This window comes from Bos grunniens, chromosome 25 (assembly GCF_055505025.1).
Source record: "Bos grunniens cultivar Pamir isolate PY7600 chromosome 25, Bosgru_T2T1.0, whole genome shotgun sequence".
Lineage (NCBI taxonomy): Eukaryota > Metazoa > Chordata > Mammalia > Artiodactyla > Bovidae > Bos > Bos grunniens.
In genome coordinates, this window is record NC_141189.1 from 6,443,119 (window position 1) to 6,462,448 (window position 19,330).

Below are 19,330 nucleotides of genomic sequence, written 5' to 3' on the forward strand. Positions count from 1 at the left end.
GCGCGCGCCGGGTTTCCCGCGGTCGGAGGAGAATCGCTCTTAAAGGGCCAGTCTACTCGCGTCCTTTTGTTCCGGGGCCGCAGGGCGGGGCAGGCCCAACGTTTGCTGTCTCCTAGTCTATTCTCCAGAACGGCCATGATTTCCCAGTTCTTCATTCTGTCTTCCAAGGGTGACCCGCTCATCTACAAGGATTGTATCCTTGGCCAGCGGGGCGGGGGGAGAAGGGCTGAGTGGGACTAGGGCCCCAGTGCCAGCGAGTGTCGCCAGCTCCTTAGCTTCCCTTCCACTCGGTCAGTCCGCGGAGACAGCGGCGGCCGGGATGTGGCCGAGCTCTTCTACCGGAAGCTGACGGGACTGCCTGGAGACGAGTCTCCGGTTGTCATGGTAACTACTGGCGGGAGTGGGGGTGGGGTGGTGGGTCTGCGGTTGGTGGTCTGGGGTTGGGAGGCACCTCCTCCCGGGACGTTCTCTAAGAGCTCATACGGGGGGTGGAAGGGGGTACATTCCTCTAAGTAATATTAATGGCGGTTTACTGATCGCTAACCGCACCAGGCACAGCTCTTCACACGTCTCAATCCTCAGCCACTTTGGAGTAGGTACTATTACTAACTTCATTTACACATTAGGAAGCTGGGCCCCTTGGGGAGGTTTCATATGTGGCCTAAAGTCACGCTGCTAGTAAGTAAGGAAATCAGGATACTAGCCTCAGTCTCATGGCCAGGAATCACTGCAGCTCTCTTCCTAACGTTTTTCTCCTTGCCTCTGCCTCAGCACCACGATGATCGTCACTTTATTCACATCAGACACAGCGGTCTCTACTTGGTGGCCACTACTTCAGAAAACATTTCTCCCTTCAGTCTCCTGGAGCTGCTCTCCCGGTGAGGAGGGCAGGGCTGGGCACCCGGGTGCAGGGGTCAGGGAGTCAGAGAGGAGGAGTTGTGCACTCTCTGTCCGGGTTTTCGCAGGTTGGCCACTCTTCTGGGTGATTACTGTGGCTCCCTAGGGGAGGCGACCATCTCTCGCAACGTGGCTCTGGTCTATGAACTCCTGGATGAAGTGCTGGTGAGGTGCCTCCCTGTCCCCGGTTCCCTGAAGATACAGCATTCATTTTCACCCCTTCCCCCACCGAGTACCCAAAAAGCGTCTTTCCTCTGTCCCTAGGACTATGGCTACGTACAGACCACATCCACGGAGGTGCTGAGGAACTTCATTCAGACAGAGGCTGTGGTCAGCAAACCCTTCAGCCTCTTTGATCTCAGCAGCGTTGGCTTGGTCAGTCCGGGGACAGAGGAGGCCAGGATTGAGGAGGGTTAGTGGGAAGCATCAGCCATGAGGATTGATTGATTTGGGTGCTTTCAGTTTGGGGCCGAGACACAACAGAGCAAAGTGGCCCCCAGCAGTGCAGCCAGCCGGCCCGTCCTGTCCAGCCGCTCTGACCAGGTGAGGGAGGGCTATTGGGTTCACATCGTCTGGTTTTTGAGTCCCCAGAGTGCAAGATCCTGGCATATCTTTCCCCCTTCTCTAGACATGGAGGATCCCTTTTCTTAGCCCTGTGCCCCCATCCTGGGGCCCCAGCCTCCACTGTTCTGTCCTTTCTGCCTGTCCACGTTAGAAGACAGACCAACCAACCTCCAACCACCAGACCCCCTCTCTCTCCTCAGAGCCAAAAGAACGAAGTGTTTCTGGACGTGGTCGAGAGATTATCCGTACTGATAGCCTCTAACGTAAGTTTGGGCCCCCAGCCCTGCGGCTGAGGATGGTGGCACCTGGAAATTGCTGGGCATTGACCTCCCGCTGCTCTCAGGGCTCGCTGCTCAAGGTGGACGTGCAGGGAGAGATCCGGCTCAAGAGCTTTCTGCCTAGCGGCTCAGGTGAGCAGCGTGCGGGCTGGACCGGGTTGGGGTGTGGGAATGGCTCCTTGGTGGCGGGTATGGTAGTATGGTGGCTTCTTCTGATATTTTTTTGTCTGACAGAGATGCGCATCGGCTTGACTGAGGAGTTTTGTGTGGGGAAGTCCGAACTGAGAGGTGAGGAGAAAGTGGATCTTTTTCTTCTAGGTAGAGGTCACTGTCCTAGGTTTCATCTGGGTTAGTTAGATGGATCCCCACCATGGCTCCCCACCCCCTCCCAAAACACAGATCAGCAGAGGGGGTCTTTCTCTCTTTCCAGGCTATGGGCCAGGAATTCGGGTGGATGAGGTCTCCTTTCACAGTTCAGTGTACCTGGATGAGTTTGAATCTCATCGGATCCTCCGTCTGCAGCCCCCTCAGGGTGAGGTCAGGACCGGGCTGGCCTAGCACATTCCATCTACTGAGGGGGAGGGAGGCCATTCAGGTGTAAGGAGACCAAACTCACCTCCATTCCTCTCTGGTCTCAGCTGACTGTGATGAGGTACCAACTCTCAGATGACCTCCCTTCCCCGCTCCCCTTCCGGCTCTTTCCCTCTGTGCAGTGGGACCGAGGCTCAGGCAGGTGAGACCATTTCCCCTCTCTAGAACTTCTCTGGACCCCAAGCCGATGTATGTATGTACGTGTGTGTACATATGTATGTATGTATGTAATTCCCAGGTTGATTTTGGAGTGTGGTGGTGGTGGTGACATTGGCTCCAAGTTAGAATAGGCACCCTCCCCCACAGGTGGACCCAGCTCCGTGTGTGTAATGGCTCATAGAGTTGGGTGGATCTCAGTTCTTCTCTTTCCTTCCTGGGGCAAAAGCCACAGCCACACATGGGGGCCCTGCCTGGGGATAGGGCCTGAGTAACAGTATTTGTACCCCCTCACACAGGCTCCAGGTTTATTTGAAGTTACGTTGTGACCTGCCCCCAAAGAGGTGAGTGGGGGGAGCCCAGCCTAGTCCAGCTATGGAGGGTAGGAGACAAGGCCCAGATAGCTGCTCTTTCCACCCCCAGGGGCGGCCGGCAGCCTCAGAATCCAGGGGAGAGCCTGGAGTTTGGGAAGGGGGTGGGGGGCGCTTGTGCGCAAGTCCAGTGGTGACATTAATGAAGATGGGATGCGGCTTTCCTGGGACTGACTGCTCCCTTCTCCCTTGCAGCCAGGCTCTGAACGTCAGGCTGCATCTTCCCCTGCCTCGAGGGGTGGTCAGGTAAGCATGTGTGCACTACGGGCCTGTGGGCAGTCGCACTAGCTTCTCAGGAAAACTGATAGCGCTGGGGTGGGAGCTGTGGGGCAGGGGCTGAGCCCAACCCTTTCCTCTCCCAACTCTAGCCTATCTCAGGAGCTGAGCAGCCCAGAGCAGAAGGCAGAACTGGGGGAGGGAGCCCTTCGCTGGGACCTGCCTCGAGTGCAAGGAGGCTCTCAGCTTTCAGGCCTTTTCCAGGTACCAGCTGCTGATTCTCGAAGGCCCTGCCCCCGCCTCCACCTCCAGCCCTGACCCATGCCTCCTCACGCAGGCGGTCAGTGTGGTCAGCTTCCTGGCCCCTTGGCTCTCTTGCCTGCCCTCCTCTAGGGGCCTTCAGCACCGTTCCCTGCCTCTCCCCCTCACAGATGGACGTCCCAGGCCTCCCTGGGCCTCCTGGCCAAGGCCCTTCCGCCTCAGCTCCTCTGGGGCTGGGGCCCGCCAGCCTCTCCTTCGAACTTCCCCGGCACACGTGCTCCGGCCTCCAGGTCCGCTTCCTCAGGCTGGCATTCAGACCCTGTGGCAACGCCAACCCCCACAAGTGGGTGCGACACCTCAGCCACAGCGACGCCTACGTCATTCGGATCTGAGGCTCCCAAATGACACAGGAGGCAGAGGTGGCGGTCAGGGCATCGGAGAAGGACGAAGTTTTCTCTCCTAGTGTCCTGACCTGGGGCTGGGGCTGGAAGAGTCCTGAGTCCTTGAGACCAGGGAGCTCGACAAGATAGACTCTCCTGTGGGACCTGACCCAGGGAGGACTGAAGTGGATCACAACTTAAAAATCAAACTTTTATTCTGAGCAACTGGCTGTACAATATCTAAAGAGAAAGTCACATGGGGGGAAGCTGGCTACTACCTTCTTCCACCCAGCATGTGTGTGTCTGTGTGTGTGGGAGAGAGAGAGAGAGAATCCAGGGAGAAGGTCAGCATCAGGGTGCGGGAGGAGGGGAGCCGGTCCCGGGGGGCTGCGAGCCATTAGCCTTTGGAGTCCCTGGAGCAGGAGGGGGGCTCTCCCCAGCTTCCGGTTTCCCCCCACAGAGGGCGCTGCCCCCAAGTGGGGAGGGGGCTGAGGTTGGGGTAGGGACAGGAGAAGGATGGGAGGCGGGGCCTCCTTTGCCCTCCCCCGTGGGCGGCAGAGACACCACAATGTACTTCTGGACACTGCCAGGACCAGCGGGGGCGGTGCTGGGGGGCGCGGTAGTGGCGGTGGAGACCAGCTTGACGATGGGCTGCACGCTGGGGACGGTGGTGGTGACGGGAGAGGTTGTGGTGGAACCGGAGCCCGGGGCTGAGGTGCTGAGGGACAGGACCTGGGCCGGAAGGAAGGCAGTGCCGCTGGCCTGCACCCGCCCCACACCCCAGGCTGGGGGATGCCTCCCGTGCTCCAACCTGGGCCCCAGTATCCCCAGTCCCACGCGGGGTACCTGCTGGGTGGATGAGGCGCTGGAGGACGAGGACATGACAATGAACTTGGTTGGCGGCGGGGACGGCTGTGGGGGGGCAGCAGCTCGCGTAGACACAAGCGTCTGGACAGGCAATGCAATGGAGCCGGGGACCTTCAGCAGGCCGGGGGTCCGAGGGCCAGGCTGGGGGGCCTGTGACAGGGTCAGTGTGGGCCGGGGCTGTAGAAAGCAGCAGCAGGAAGAAAACATCACCATCTGTGTTCACCAGCTCCCCCAAGATGGCTGACTTAGGGGGCCCCATGTTTCACAGAAATCAGGGTGCGCCCCCCAGCATGTGGTGTCTGTGAGCCCCACTGGGATGGGAACCACCCCCCGAGTTTTCCTTCCTTTCACCCTCCCCTCCTTCTCCACTTGCTCCCCCTTCCTCCCCGAGCCTGCACTGACCTGAGTGATGGTCAGGGTGGTCCTGTTGACCTGCTGAGCCTGCAGTGCAGCCTGAGCCCGGGCCTTGACCACATGCGAGCAGAGGAGGGGCCCAAGGGACCCAAATTCTGCCCGATAGGCATCCTGATTGTCGGGCGGCGGGCGCAGCTTTGCCAGGACAGGGGCACAGTGTTTCTGTAGAGAGAAGGCAAAGATCCACCAGGTGGAGGGAGGGCCGGGACGCTGAGAATCCGGACAGGGAAGGGGTGACAAAGGAGGTCATCCATTGTTTCAGTGCATGCCTGCTGGAGGCCAGGCTGTGCTCGCTGGCTTATCGGTGTGTAAGGAATGCGGAGGTTTTTCCTCGTAGAGAACACAGGCACCAGCTGGCTGAGTGGACAGCTCGTTGAGTGATTACAGTGGTCACATCTAAGGGCCAGCCAGTCCACAGGGCGTGTGCCTTGCAGAAGCATCAGGGGCAGGTCAGGCTGGAAAGTCACAGGCTGAATTCAAACTCCTTATTTCTTACTCAGGTCTTACACAGTGCCAGCTATTAACAGTACTGGACTCAGGTGTGCTCTGCACATGAGGCGAAGAGGGGATAAGTGAATGGAAGACGCTCTATGCTTGCTAAAGACTGTCCTGTGTGTGTGTGTGGCAGGGGAAGAGGGGGCATCAGTGGGAAGAAGGAGGAGGGTGGGGCTCTGTCACCAGGAGGAGGCTCTGCACGTGGTCAGCCCCGATGCGGTCAATGTTGCTCAGCACTGGGCCATCCAGAACCCCGCGGATCCGCTCCCCTTCCTGCTGCAGCCGCGGCAGAATCAGTGTCTTAATCACCTGTTAGTAAAGGAAGGGAGAAGCCGGGGTCTGGGGGTCACCACAGGGTCTCCCAGGTCGGGAGGCTGTTGCCCACTCTGACCTCCCGATCCCTCCCCTCCCCAGGGCTCCCCTGCCAGGGCCTAACATCGTGTCCCAGCTCTGCCAGGCCTGCGATGGAGCCGTAGCGCGTTGTCCACGGGGTCTTCTCGTCCACCCAACTCTGTAAGGGGATGGAAAATAAACCCAAATGAAGGGGTGTGAAAAGCTAACTGGTAAGGACTTGAGTCTCATATACTCACTTCCTTATAAGTCATTTAAGACACAACAGCTCTCCGACCACTCCCTCCTCCCCAAAGTAGCTGCTATTCTGACCTCAGAGATTAGTTTGCTTTAATTCTCTGGCAGCACTGTGCAGCATGTGGGCTCTTAGTTCCCTGCCCAGGGATCGAACCCTCGCCCTCTGCATTGGAAGCATGGAGTCTTAACCACTGGGCCACCAGGGAAGTCCCACAGCAATTAGTTTTTGTTTTTGAACTTTAAAGTGGAATCCCACAACTAGAAAAAAAGACACTGCGGATCTGGTCCAAGTCCAGTCCGCACCTCTCTGCCGCTGGCTTTCAGTGTCCCTTCCTGAAGCCACACTGGCGTGGGCGTGGTGCTCACTGTTCCCATAACAACCCAGCCAGTGATGGAAAGGGCTCACCTTGGTGAAGGTCTTGGTGATGCGGGACTGGATGTTGTTCGTGGTTGTGCTGAAGTGCTTGCAGATCTGGGCCACCAGGCGGGCGGCGAAGTCCCGAAGCGCCCAGTGATTGTCCACATCTGGCCGCAGGCACAGCTGCCTGCTCACGATGCAGGTCATCACAGCCGGGATCAACTCGTGCACCTGGGGGAGAAGCCCCGCGTCAGCCAGCTGTGACAGATGGTCCCCGAGCCCGGACAAGAGGCGGGCCAGCAGGTCCACTCACATATTTCTCTAGGTACAGGGTAGGGTTGTCCATCAGCGCCTTCACCATGCGCATCAGGTAGATGAGCAGGGCCAGGTTGTTCTGCACCACATTCACACGCACCTGGGGTGGGGAGGGAGCAGGGATGGGCCAGCAGGGACCCTCCATGAGCCTCCTCTGCTGCCCGCCCACCCCTGGAACCCCACTGCGTCCTCCCGTGGCCTCTCACCCCCTCTGAGATGAAGGTGCTGAAGCGTGGCAGCATTTGGTAGAGACCGGGGTCCGTGGCAATGCTCTGCAGAGCCTCCTGTGGGGGGAGGGGAACGAGTGAAGCGGGGTGAACCCCGGGGCCAAGGAGGGGCGAAGGCAGGACACGTAGTGGGGCCTCACCGCTCTCTTGGCCTCGCAGGAGCCCACACAGGCCTCAGTGATCTCCTTGTAGTATAGCTGCTGCTCCACTGACAACTCGTGGATGCTTCGGGGCTTCAGTCGCAGAGGCGCCCCCTCCAGCAGGGGTGGCGCCTTCTTCTCTTTCCCTGTGTGAATCAGGAAGCCAGGTTTAGGCAGGAAAGCTCCTGAGGAGGCCTGGGCACTAGGCAAACCTCTAGCCTCACCTCCCCCACCTACGGAGACCGGCTTCTTAGCTGTTTCTGGGGCTCACTGGCCAGAGCTCACAACCTCTGCCCTGACCTCACCCACCTCACACACATGACCATCTGGCTTTGGGCAAGAGGCCTGGCCCAGCTGTACTGACCTTTGCCGTCAGCTGGAGCAGCCCCCTGACCTTTGCCTTTCAAGGGGCCGTCTTCCTCCTGGCCTGGCTTGGCTGACTTCAGGGGTTCTGTGGCCTCAGCCTTCTGCTGCTCCTTGGGAGCTGGCGAGAAAGGAAAGCAGTCTGGAGAAGTGGAGGGGGGAGGGAAAGGGGTGGATGTTGGGCGTGGAGGTTACCTGGGGGTGGGTTCTCTGGAATTGCAGGCTGGCAGCCTTCGATGCTTAACCAGTGAGCTGCGAGGAACAAAGGTGTCCAGGTGAACCACCGGGCGGGGACATCAGGAAGTCACTCCACTCGAACGGATGTTTTCCTTCATGTTCCCCATTAGGGGTCTCACACGGAGGGCTCCTTCACCAGTGCCCTTCCTCACACCCACACACGGCCCTTTCCCTCCTCCCTGCCCTTTGTTCTCCCCTCCCCCAACCTTTGAGGCAGACGTCCAGGGGCACCCGGGGCAGAGGGGTGTTGATGATATCGCTCAGGTCAACCTCCTTCTCCTCGTAGAAGTAAAGCTCCCGGCCGCCACCAGAGGCAAAACGGAAAGGAATGAATTCCTGAGCGTGGAAGCCATACAGTGGCTACAACAGGAGGGAGAGAGACCCTGGATGAGAAGGGAGCCTGAGCTGGCTGGGCTGAGGTCAATGCAGCGCCTGGGAGGTCTCAACACCCTGCCCCTCCATCCTGTGCGTCCCCATCACCTCGACGTTCTTTAGCTTCAGTGCGTAGTCAATGTCACTGGTGGTGAGTTTCTGCCGCTTCCCCATGTGCATGAACTTCAAGGCATCCTGGGTGGGGGGTGGGAGGACAGACATCAGCCAGAGACCCTGGGGAAGAAGGTGGCCTGGGCAGCAGTCTCTGTGCAGTGCAGGAAGACCAGGGTACCTGCGCGATCTCCTTGATGCGGTAGCTGACCTCATCCGTCAGCAGCTGGCAGGTCTCCTCCTGAATCTGAGCGATGCCCATGGACTCGGCCACCACCTTCATGGACTCCGAGGGCAGCACGGTGTTGCTCAGCTTCAGCTTCTTCTCCTCAGCCATTCTGGAGCCCCTCCTCCCCTCCCCGGAAGGATGATGCCCCAGGGCAGAGAGATGGAGACCCTGGCAGGGGGTGAGAAGAAACCCGAGAGTGAGGCCTAAAGAACAGGGGCTGTCCAGTCAGGAGGCCGCTCGAGGGGAGAACAGTGGAGCGTGAGGGGGATGGAGCTGGGGGACGTCTTCTGTCCATCCTCACACGAGCAGCACTCGCTGAACAGCAGGTAGGACTTGGACCCAACTGGACGCAATTTATTGAGCTCTGGTTCTGTGCCAGGCACAGTACAAGTCAGGTACAGCAGAACGATCTCAGTTCTCAGTTTAAATCCCAGCCCCAGGACTACCTAGCAGTGTTGTCTAGGCAAGCTACTTAAATGCTCCCGGCTTTGGGTTTCTTCTCTGTAAAATGTGCAAAGTGTCTTTTTTCCCTCAGGTGGTTGACATGCCTACCTTTATGTCTCTTGTCCCTTCTTGCATCATTATTCATGCTTGACAAATATAAAATATTGGTTAAATACAACTTGCCCTGTCTAAGCCTATGTGCCCCTACCATTGAATGTGATGAGAAAATACACAGCCATGTTGACCAATTTGCACTTTAAATTCCTGGCCACAAACTTCAGATGGGTTCTTGATGCTGCTCTGATGGTCACAGAGCTCAATGGACTCAGGTTCCATCTCACCTGTCATCTCTTCTCCTCCCTGACTTTTGGCCATCAGAAGAGACTTCCCCAGGCTCCCATTGCTATGTCCACCCGCTGAGCATCACTGGCACCCACGTGCTCTGTCTTCTTACCTGTTACTATAGAGGTTCTCATCACGCCCCTCCCCAACTCCTCTCCTTCTCTTGAACCTACCCCAGTTAGGATTTTGACTCCTGCTCTTGGTTTTCCTCCTACTTCACTGGCCCCTCTTTACATTGCCTTTGCTGGTTCTTCCTCTTCTCATCTGCCTGATACTGGAATGCCCTCATTTGGTCCTCGTATAGCTATGAGGTATACATATTCCCTTGATGACCTCAACCATTCTCACAGCTTTCAGTATTGCATACAGACTAAGGATGGTAAATTTATATCCCCCACCCAGAGCTTTCTTCCCAACTCCAGAGTTGTATATTTAACTGGCTACTTAAAATTTCTTCTGAACTCAACTCCTGACATCCCTCTCCCCACCTGCTCCAGCTTCAGCTTTCCTCATCTTCATAGCAACGCCATTAATCCAGATGCTCATTCATCATGTGAGCCCTCACCGCAAACCCATCAGGTGATCCGACTTGATCCCTCTGCTCCCACTGCGTGGCCAGCTCACTATTATCCATCCCCCGGGAACCTTAAGAGCCTCCTGACAGGGTCTTCCTGCTTCCATCCTTGCTCCCTACGTCTATTCCCAACATAGCAGCCAGAATGATTCTGTCAAAATATAAATCAGATTGGGTCATTTCTCTGCTCAAAACCCTGTATTGGCTCGCAGTGTGCCACAGCGTAAATACAAAATCCTTATTTTGGTCTACGGGGTCCTTTATGATTTGCTCTCTCCCCACCAAGTCTCTGACCTTTCCTTTCTTCTTCCACTATGATCCAGCCCCATGGTCCTCCTTGCTGTTCCAAGATGCCAAGCATGTTCTTGCTTTGTGGTCTTGCTCTGTTCCCTCTGCCTGGAATGCCCTTCCCTAGATGTCCCCAGGCTGCCAATTCCCATCACCCTGTTTAATACTGCACCCCACCCCCCTCTTTTTTTAATTCCCATGGACTTTAACATCTGCTGATACACACTGTATTACTTCTTATGCTTCTCACCACATCGCCCCTTCCCTTCTCTGTGTGGACAGAGAGCTTTGTTATGTTGACTGATGTATGCAGAGTCCCCAGACAGACACTCAACAAATACCTGCTGAATATATGAGTGAGTTGTAAGGCTTAGAGATTAGGAACTCACTGAGGACTCGGTACCATTATTATCGAACAAGACATAAGCCCAAGCTTGGAATCTACTTTGTGGCCAAAAGGAAAGTGGCTCACTTGAACCTGGCATTAGGAAGTCTAATGTCAAAAGTGTTTAGGACCGACTGCAAGGTGGTGAGGGGCAGGTGTGGGCCTGATGGAGGGGCGAGAAGAGGGGAGGGAAAAACAATTTCGTTCTTCCCAACCTATCCCAGGTCTCCTCCCCCACTTATATAAATCTTATCTGCAGAGGACACATTTATTCAACACATACTCTGGACCTGGAGCCGAGTAAAGAGGAGGCGGTCGTGTCCCAGTTCCCTGGCGAGCTCCTAATTTTTCGATAGCCCGCGCGGTACCCTCTGCCAGTGTAAAGGCTCACAAAACACGCCACGGCCTCAGGAAACCTCAGGTCAGTGGAAGGGGCAAGGAGGCGTCACAGGAGACTAACTTGATCTAGATCCGTGTAGCATTCCCCAGCAGAGAAGCGGGTCGAAGGTTCTCCAGGCAATGGGTACAGCGCGAAAGAAAGCGTAGAGAGCCCACCTCATCCCCCAACATCCCTCCAGTGCAAACACACAGAGGCCCCACGCACACGGACACTCAACCAACCGTCCTCCTCTGGGTCCCCACAAGGGCCCTTCAAAGAGTCTAGTCCCGGGTACCACTCAGACCCGCCCCCGCCAGCCGAACGCCCAGCGCAGGAAAAGCCTCTCACCGCCGCCAAAGCGCCGCTCACCCGGCGCTCGGCGCCATATTGGCCCCGCCCCCTCCGGGAGCAGGTCCTGGCAGAGACCGAGAGCGGGTCCCTTGCCCCTTCCCTGAGCCAGAATGAGCTCCCTAGTCTCAGAGTCTGAAATGATATAAAAATGGTGTCTCTATGCCTGCGTGTAAGGAGCACACTCTCTCGCTGTAATTACTTCAGTTTATTCTTTCACTATCCGGCGGCCAGGACCTTCGGGAGGCGCCACAAAACCAGGTGGGGAAGCCCAGAGCGCAGCGAGGCCCCGCCCTCTTTCGAGGCGGCACTGCGCGTGCGCCTCCCATGCCAGGCTGGATTAAAGTTGCCGCCGACCGCCTGGCGATTTAAAGGGCCCGCTGCCTGCTCGAAGTTGGTTTGAAAGCGAGGGGTGGTTAGCTGTGGACGGCACTTGGTCATGGGACCTGTGCGGTTGGGAACGTTGCTTTTCATTTTGACTGTGTACGGTGCTTGGGCTGGGACGCCGAAGGAGGAGGAGGATGACACAGAACGCTTGCCCAGCAAATGCGAAGGTATCTAAAGGGAGTAGCCCCTATGGAGTAGCCCCTATTCGCAGCCTTCTGCCCTACCTCCTTCGTCTGGGCCAGACCAAATGGAACGTGATGGGTGGGTCACTCGACCTCCTTGAGGACCTGAGGGAGGTTCTGATGGAGCCTGGTGGAATTCGAATGGGGCCAACAGAGGGAACGTATTAGCGCTACCCGCAAACTATGGCACTCCAATTCCCATGAGACATCCAGAATGGGAGCCTGCTTTTTCTTGCTGGTTTGGGCCCCAGTGGCTTCTGGGAGTTGTAGTTCAGAGACTATCGGCCCGATCGCCCACTCCAATCAGCATCTTCTCTGTGTGTGTGCGTGTGTGTTTCCCCCAAAGGACCAGAGCTAAATCTGAAGAGCCTGTAGGAGTGGGCTGTCAGGCTCATTACCTCGTAGACATCCTCTGCTCCACCCCAGCAGAGACGCTCCCAAATTATAGGCCCTACGCCCTCCTGCGGGAATTTGAGAGTGAATAAATCAGGCTTTGAAGCTCATAAAAGAGAGAGGTGGCCAAACAACTGGGAGAGATTCCCCATAACTGTGAGGCTTTGCAGAGGGTGTGTACTGTGTGGGTTTTTCATCGAGCAGCATCTTCTGTAGCTGCATCTGTGGGACCAGCTGGGAGGGGGCACCTCAGAGCTGAGCCATCGAACGCCCTGGTTCCCTAGTTTGTTGCCTTCCTGGCTTTAATTTCTTCCTGGATTCTATTCCCCTTTGCCTTACTCCACCCTGCATTTCAGTATCAGTGTTCTTCATGACATGGTCCTAACCGCTCCTTTCCTTTGTGTTCTCACTCTTAACCCGCTACACCTGTCAGTCTTTCTAAACACAGGCTCAGTAGAGTCCCTCCTTGCTTTAACACCTCTTCAGGCCTCTTACTGTGATTAGACTCAACGTTTTTGGCACATCATTCAAGTCTCTTTCTTTGTTACAAGCCTTCATCTTTCTTACATTTCCATATCCTACCTCCCATCCCCAAAGTGCCCATGCTTCAGCCACACTGAACTTGTCAGTGGTCACTGAAACTGCCTGGTCCTCTTGCTCCTCTGTGCCATTGCACTTTGTTTTTGTCCTTTGCCTGGAATGATCCTCACTCTTCTGTACTTGGTTCTTCAACATCCAGTTTAAATGTCACCACCTTTGGAAGCCTCCTTCCTTATCTGTCACCTCTCACTGCAATGGAGGGAAGGAGAGTACCTATGTCTCCCTGGTCCTAGCATAGTGCCATAGGCATATGTGAGATACTTTTGTTACTTGCCCCTGTGGTGAGTTTGCTTGGCACTTCTGTATAGGCCACTCCTTTTCTTGGGACCCACCGGTACTGGGAAGACAGTGGTGGAAGAGACATAATAGTCATCCTTGAGGAAATCACAGGCTAGTAGAAAGTCAATGAATGACCGTTGAAGGAATTTTGCATTTCCTAGTGAGATTAAGTCTCTTGGTTTTATCTCCATCCCCTCCCCGCCCCAGTGTAGGGTCCATTACAAAATACTGTCATCGTCTTTTTATCTGCCCCCAGTGACACTGGCAGTGTCCTGTGGATAGGGATCACAGGTCTATTGCTCTCTGTATTGCTATTGTGTATCCAGAAGGAGCTCAATAAATAACGGCAGGAAACAGCAAACACTTATGCAGTGTTCACCACCTTCCAGGCACTATTCTAGGGGCTTTACATAGATTGATTTAATCCTCACCACAGCCCTGTGATGGAGGCACTTCGTTTTAGAGGTGAAGAAACAAAGACCCAGCAGGATTGTCACCCAGCTACTATGTGGCTGAGTCAGGATTCCAGCCTTGCCAGTCTGGCCCCAGGGCCTGCACCCATAACCACTGTAGCTCTGCTGCCATCTACAGAATGAGGTGCTGGTATGTTTGTTTATTTTTCACATCCCCTTGGACATCTAGTATGTAAACTCCTGAGCCTGGAGCTACAGGAAGAGCTGAGTCGTACTGGGCGATCTCGAGAGGTGCTGGAGCTGGGGCAGGTGCTGGACACAGGCAAGAGGAAGAGACACATCCCTTACAGCGTTTCGTGAGTCCTTCTCAATGTCCCTCCACCTTCCAGTCCTCTGAAGAGCCCTGGGAGCACCCACAGCATCCAGGGAGTCTTTGTTTCCCCTCTTCCCACAGAGAGACAAGGCTGGAAGAGGCCTTGGAGAATTTGTGTGAGCGGATCCTGGATTACAGCGTTCACGCTGAGCGCAAGGGCTCATTGAGATACGCCAAGGTCAGATTCTACTCTAGGGCAGGATCCCACCTTTCAGAAACTACAACCTGTCTCCCCTGAGGTCCTCACGAAGTCTGCCCATCTTCTTCCAGCTCTGGAGTGTCCCCTGCCCATGGTAGACTCGCCTCATCCCTGTGGCACTCACTAGAGTCTCCAGTAGATGACAAAGTGGATCTGGCAAAAAGGGGAGGAGGTGGAGCAGGGGACTGGACTGAGCTCAAATTCCCATCTTTCAGGGGCAGAGTCAGACCATGGCGACACTGAAAGGCCTGGTGCAGAAGGGGGTGAAGGTGGATCTGGGGATCCCTCTGGAGCTGTGGGACGAGCCCAGCGTGGAGGTCACATTCCTCAAGAAGCAGGTAGGCTGGATACTACATTGCCCAGGGAGGTGAGAAGGGAACCTGAGAGGGGAGCTCAATCCTAGGGAGGTCCATCTTTGAGCAAAGCAGGGACTCTGCCATTGACTGACATGGGCCCAGGAGCATATCAAGAAGTAATAATGGAGGCTAAGAATATATACTGCCATTTATTGAGTACCCACTGTGTGCCTGGTTTGGGGCCACATACTTTCCAGCTGCTGCCTCATTTTACTCTCACAACAATTTGATGTGGTAGATACTATTACCACTTCCCATTTTACAGGCAAGGAACTGAGACTCGGAGTTTAATAACTTGGCAGGGTAGGTGCCAATAAATGTCTATTGGATGAAAAAGGACCACAAATCTAATAACCCAAGTTTAACTGCCTGGCTCCCTGCCTCTCCAAAGTGGAGACCGGGAATGAAGAGCAGGGAGGAGGGTGTGCACAGAACAGCAGAGTAGAAACCCTTCTGACCCTTCCACTTGACCAGTGTGAGACCATGCTGGAGGAGTTTGAAGACGTCGTGGGAGATTGGTACTTCCACCATCAGGAACAGCCCCTACAGCATTTTCTCTGTGAAGGTCATGTGCTTCCAGCTTCTGAAACTGGTAAGCGTGGGAGCTGGCCCCTTTCTTGCCAGGCTACAACCTCTCTGCCCCCCAGGACTAATATCTAAATTATTTTCTATTACCCAACCTAGCGTGTCTACAGGAAACTTGGACTGGAAAGGAGAAGATCACAGATGGGCAAGAGAAGACTGAAGAGGAGGAGCAAGATCAGGAGGAGGAGGAGATGACTAACACACCGGTCCACTCCCAGCATGACCCAGAGGATCTTTGACCCTTGCCTTTGAGCCCCCAGGAGGGACAGGGGTCATGGAGAGTCTGAGCTCTCCTTGCCCCACAGCTTTAAGAGTGTGTGTATGTGTGAGTGACCCCACCCTACAGCTTGTAGCTCTTCTCTCCCATCTGGTCTCAGGCAGGATCCTGGTGGTGTAGCATGGCCTGGCTAGGGAGAGAAAGGTGGAAGCAGTAGATAGAAGCCCGGCCTCAGCAGATGAATCCTCTAAATGCCATTCAGCCCCTTCTCAGGTGTGTGTGGTGACAGTATTGAGTTATTTGAATATCTCCACTATTCCTCCACAGGACCCAGAGGTCAGTTGGGCATAGGAGCAGTGGACCTTGGCAAAGTCACTTTGCCCCTCGAAGGTCTGTTTTTAGATTCTTAAAAGAGAAGTCAGAATGGACATTCTGAACAACCTGTACACACTGCTGGCATCTAGGAGGCTACATGCCAACAATCTGTGAACGGGAAGGGGACACTGGATGGGGACAGGGCGATACTGACAAGTTAGATGAGGTTAGATGGGGTAGACACTTTGGTTTACTTCGTAGTAATTTCACCGAGAGACGACCATGTAACATCAAAGGTGCCAAATTTTCTATAACGCTAGTAAACTTTTTTTTTTTTAATATCAGTTGGATCCCAAATTCCAAACAACTGCCGGGCACGCATCATAGCTGCCCAATAAACAGCAGCGTCCGGTGAGGAGGGCCATCTGCCGCCGGCCTGTCAGAAGTTAATGGTGCTTTGTAATTTTGCAGCCTAGGAGGTTGGCAGGGATCGGCGGGCTGAGACCGGTTTCAGGCTGGCGTCTGTGTAGCCCCGGTCTGCGCATGCCCGAAAGCGCGCCGGATAAAATTCCGTGCGCGGCACCGCCCGGGCCGCCATGTTTGGGTTACGGGAGCTCGCAAAAGACAAACTCCCTCTCGCTTTTCCACTGTCACTTCTTTCCTCGAAGTGAGGCAAATCCTGAGAGAGGCGCTAAAGCTAGGTCCAAGGTGGAGAGCGGCTCAGGTTAGAGAAAAGGAAATAACTACGACATCCCCGGGGTTGCGGTTGAGAACCTCACACGCGAGCGGGGCGGTGGCCGAAGTCGCTGAGGGACTGGCGGATTCGCGCCGAAGTTCAATTGGGCGATGCCAATTTAAGCGTGTGAGGAGGGTAGGAGCTGAGATTTGGAAGGTACCATTCGGCGGAGGCCGGGCGAGTGTGGGAACCTGAAGGGAGCGGACAGTCACCCACAGCCCCCTTCTCAGCTGATCCCTCTCAGGCCATGAGCGGTCTAGTGCGCACCGAGCCGCTGCCCGGGAAGACCCCTCTGCTGGTGCCCGGCGACCCCTACTCTGTGGTGGTTCTGCTGCAAGGCTACGCGGAGCCCGAGGGGGTCGGCGACGCTGTGCGAGCCGACGGCTCCGTGACCCTTGTCCTGCCCCGGGCCTGGGGCCCGGCCTCCAGCCACCGAGAGCCCCAGCCTTACGAGGCGAAGACCGCCCTAGAGGAGGCGGCCCGGGGCCCCATCCTCGTGGACACCGCGGGCCCCTGGGCTCGCGAGGCGCTCCTGGGGGCCCTGGCGGGGCAGGGCGTGGCTCCCGGAGACGTGACTCTGGTGGTGGGGACCCACGGACATTCGGACCACATCGGGAACCTGGGGCTGTTCCCCGGGGCGGCCCTGCTGGTCTCGCACGACTTTTGCCTCCCTGGGGGCCGTTACCTCCCCCACGGACTGGGTGAGGAGCGGCCTTTGCGGTTGGGGCCGGGACTCGAGGTGTGGGCCACACCCGGCCACGGTGGCCAGCGGGACGTGAGCGTGCTGGTGGCTGGCACGGCCCTGGGAACCGTCATGGTAGTGGGCGATGTGTTTGAACGTGATGGGGACGAGGGCTCGTGGCAGGCGCTGAGCGAAGACCCAGTGGCCCAGAAGCACAGCCGAAAGCGGGTCCTGGGCACTGCCGACGTGGTCGTGCCTGGTCACGGAGCCCCCTTTAGGGTGATAAGGGAAGCCTCGGCGCCAGAGACAGAGCCAGCCAGATCTCGTGACGGAGAGGAGCCCACGGTGCACGGATAAAACCCAGTCTTGACTGGATCCTTTGCAGTGATCCCATTTCCCACCCCCCAACGGAGGAACTGAACGTCCAAGAGACAAGATGACGTGTCATAGTAGTCATGGGTAGTCTCTTCCAGGAGGCCAGTTTTCCAGTGAGGACAGAGTGCTTTTGCCACAGCTGTCACCAGTATCATTGTGTCTCTGACCAAACTAGGACCAAGGACTCAGCTCTGTGTCATCTCTCAGCCATCATTAGTAAAATAGAATGTTTCTGGGAGTCTTCCAAAATAAAGGTAGAAACTGCATTGAAAACCATACTGCCCTTCAAATATATTCCAATTAAAAGTTTTTTTAAAGGAAAGAAAATCGTACTGCCCTAGTGTAAATGTGAGTGCCTCAGGTGGTGCAGTGGTAAAGAATCTGCCTGCCAGTGCAGGGGATGCAGGAGACTTGGATTGGATCCCTGGGTCAGAAGGATGCCCTGGAGTAGGAAATGGCAGCCCACTCCAGTATTCTTGCCTGGAAAATTCCGTGGACAGCAGACTGGCAGGCTACAGTCCATGGGGCTCAACAAGTTGGACACAACTGAGCATGCACACATAACGTAAAAGTGAAGCATCCATAGTGATTATTATGCAGATACAATCCAACAACTGCAACAAGGGGACACTTTTGCAATACATTGCCTGTTTCTCAGAGGAGGCAGTTTGCTGTGAGAAGGTGCAGGGCAGAGAGGGATCATTGGAGTCCTGTGACTTTAAGTTGTCATTCATTTGTTCAACGAATGCTTGTTAACATACCTGCAGTATCTCAAGCATGGCTCAAGCTCTCGGGGGTACAGCAGTGAGCAATTAGACAAACTCAAGGAGACAGGTAAACAACAATAGTAGTAAGCTAAATAATTCCGGGTTCTGGTTAGTGATATGAACAAATGGCTGGGTGAGAAGGGGATAGAATGCTGGGGTGGGAGAATGGTCAGGAAAAGCCTCTGGGAGGTGGTGCCTGATGAGAGAACTGAATGAGAAAAAGCTGGCCATGTGGGAGAGGGGCATTCCAGGCACAGATATAAAGGCCCCAGGCAAGCTTGACTTACTTGAGCAGTAAGAAGACCTTGATGTTGGGTTACAGAGCATGGGGGAAGAGCAGTAAAAAAAAGGCTGCAGAGTTCGGCAGCACCGTCTTGCAGGGCTTTGGTGACCATGGTGAGAGGTTTTGATTTTGTACCGAGATTGAAAGCTTTGGCTTTATACTGACACACAAGACCAGGTTGTTGACCTGGTCATTTATGTTTTAAAATAATCACTCTTGTTCTGAGTGGAGAAGGGGGTTGGAGTGAGGCAACAACTAGGTTGAAAGCCATTGTGGTTGAACTTGATGGCACCTGCCTTTATTCCAGAAGTCCTGTTGTGGCTGTGGTCCTCCTCATAACTGTGTCCCAGTACCAGGGCCCTTTGTCCACACAGCCCAACATGGACAGAAGTGTTTAGATTGGGGAGAGGAAGGAAAGGACAAAGTCCACTTCATTGTGGAGGATGAGCCTCCCTGGGTGGATGCTGTTGGGGAAGACTGGGCTGGAGGTCATTTCTCAGGTGTCCACAAAGGCCACATGGTCCGCAAAGGCAGCTCAGGAGAACCAGTTCACCTGGAGGGCGTTCCAGTCGCTGCCGTACACCGACTTGTATTCTGTGTTGGCCAGTTTGATGACCACCAGAGTGCAGGGCTCCTGGGCCAGCAGTGCAGCCACGGCAGCCCGAATCCCCAATTTCATGGGCCACCAGTTGTCATGAGGCTGCTGGTATGTGGAGGGAACACAGGGGCCAGCTGTGTGCACACCAGTGCAGCACTATGCCCTGAGTGGTGTCCATGGCCATCGGAGGACCCATCTGATGCACGGTATGTAATTCCACTAGCTTCAGGGCTGCATGGGAGGATGAGAAAGGAGGGGACGGGTTTCTTTTTAGAACTGTGTGCTCAAGTTTTACAGGTAGAAGTTCCAGTCTTGAATTATTTACTGGAGCATAGGTATCCTGCCCTTGATTCAGGGCTGGTCACCCAGAGCAACACATCCCTTTGGCCACGTCGATTGT

General features: G+C 55.4%; 4 protein-coding genes and 1 long non-coding RNA gene across 13 annotated transcripts; 4 read left to right on the forward strand and 1 right to left on the reverse strand.

The window, feature by feature from the left end:
- Nucleotides 1-49: 49 nt before the first annotated feature.
- AP4M1 (adaptor related protein complex 4 subunit mu 1) lies at nt 50-3,939 on the forward strand. Of its 2 annotated transcripts, none has more exons than XR_015154328.1 (15): nt 50-193; nt 296-384; nt 772-878; nt 966-1,062; nt 1,162-1,272; nt 1,360-1,440; nt 1,662-1,724; nt 1,805-1,871; nt 1,974-2,027; nt 2,170-2,271; nt 2,378-2,472; nt 2,786-2,830; nt 3,053-3,103; nt 3,226-3,337; nt 3,505-3,939. XR_015154328.1 is itself a non-coding variant. In XM_086374091.1 (15 exons), exons 1-15 carry the CDS (start codon nt 136-138, stop codon nt 3,724-3,726), a joined length of 1,359 nt encoding a protein of 452 aa, XP_086230217.1. In that variant the 5' UTR covers nt 50-135; the 3' UTR covers nt 3,727-3,939. The 2 variants fall into 2 exon arrangements, 1 of the variants encoding a protein (XP_086230217.1); XM_086374091.1 differs by having other exon boundaries at nt 2,170-2,276.
- Nucleotides 3,912-11,961, reverse strand: TAF6 (TATA-box binding protein associated factor 6). Of its 7 annotated transcripts, none has more exons than XM_086374021.1 (15): nt 11,802-11,961; nt 8,383-8,598; nt 8,199-8,285; nt 7,925-8,078; nt 7,677-7,733; nt 7,483-7,602; nt 7,119-7,264; nt 6,958-7,035; nt 6,750-6,851; nt 6,485-6,667; nt 5,927-6,001; nt 5,674-5,799; nt 4,984-5,157; nt 4,561-4,758; nt 3,912-4,446 (listed from the first exon to the last, which is right to left on the reverse strand). In XM_086374021.1, the coding sequence occupies exons 2-15, from the start codon at nt 8,536-8,538 to the stop codon at nt 4,066-4,068; spliced, it is 2,037 nt and encodes a 678-aa protein (XP_086230147.1). In that variant the 5' UTR covers nt 8,539-8,598; nt 11,802-11,961; the 3' UTR covers nt 3,912-4,065. The 7 variants fall into 7 exon arrangements, with proteins under 7 accessions (XP_086230147.1, XP_086230144.1, XP_086230141.1 ...); XM_086374018.1 differs by lacking the exon at nt 11,802-11,961 and adding an exon at nt 11,212-11,237; XM_086374015.1 differs by lacking the exon at nt 11,802-11,961 and adding an exon at nt 11,191-11,237.
- Nucleotides 8,005-11,383, forward strand: LOC147344848 (uncharacterized). Its single transcript, XR_015154343.1, has 2 exons — nt 8,005-8,241; nt 10,723-11,383. It is a non-coding gene; the product is annotated as an uncharacterized LOC147344848 (long non-coding RNA).
- On the forward strand, nt 11,485-17,609 carry CNPY4 (canopy FGF signaling regulator 4). 2 transcript variants are annotated; one of them, XM_086374130.1, is made up of 6 exons: nt 11,485-11,744; nt 13,674-13,800; nt 13,899-13,995; nt 14,232-14,354; nt 14,847-14,964; nt 15,057-17,609. In XM_086374130.1, exons 1-6 carry the CDS (start codon nt 11,630-11,632, stop codon nt 15,194-15,196), a joined length of 720 nt encoding a protein of 239 aa, XP_086230256.1. In that variant the 5' UTR covers nt 11,485-11,629; the 3' UTR covers nt 15,197-17,609. The 2 variants fall into 2 exon arrangements, with proteins under 2 accessions (XP_086230256.1, XP_086230257.1); XM_086374131.1 differs by lacking the exons at nt 13,674-13,800; nt 13,899-13,995.
- MBLAC1 (metallo-beta-lactamase domain containing 1) lies at nt 16,473-17,609 on the forward strand. Its single transcript, XM_086374126.1, has one exon. The coding sequence runs from the start codon at nt 16,473-16,475 to the stop codon at nt 17,262-17,264; it is 792 nt and encodes a 263-aa protein (XP_086230252.1). The 3' UTR covers nt 17,265-17,609.
- Nucleotides 17,610-19,330: the final 1,721 nt, after the last annotated feature.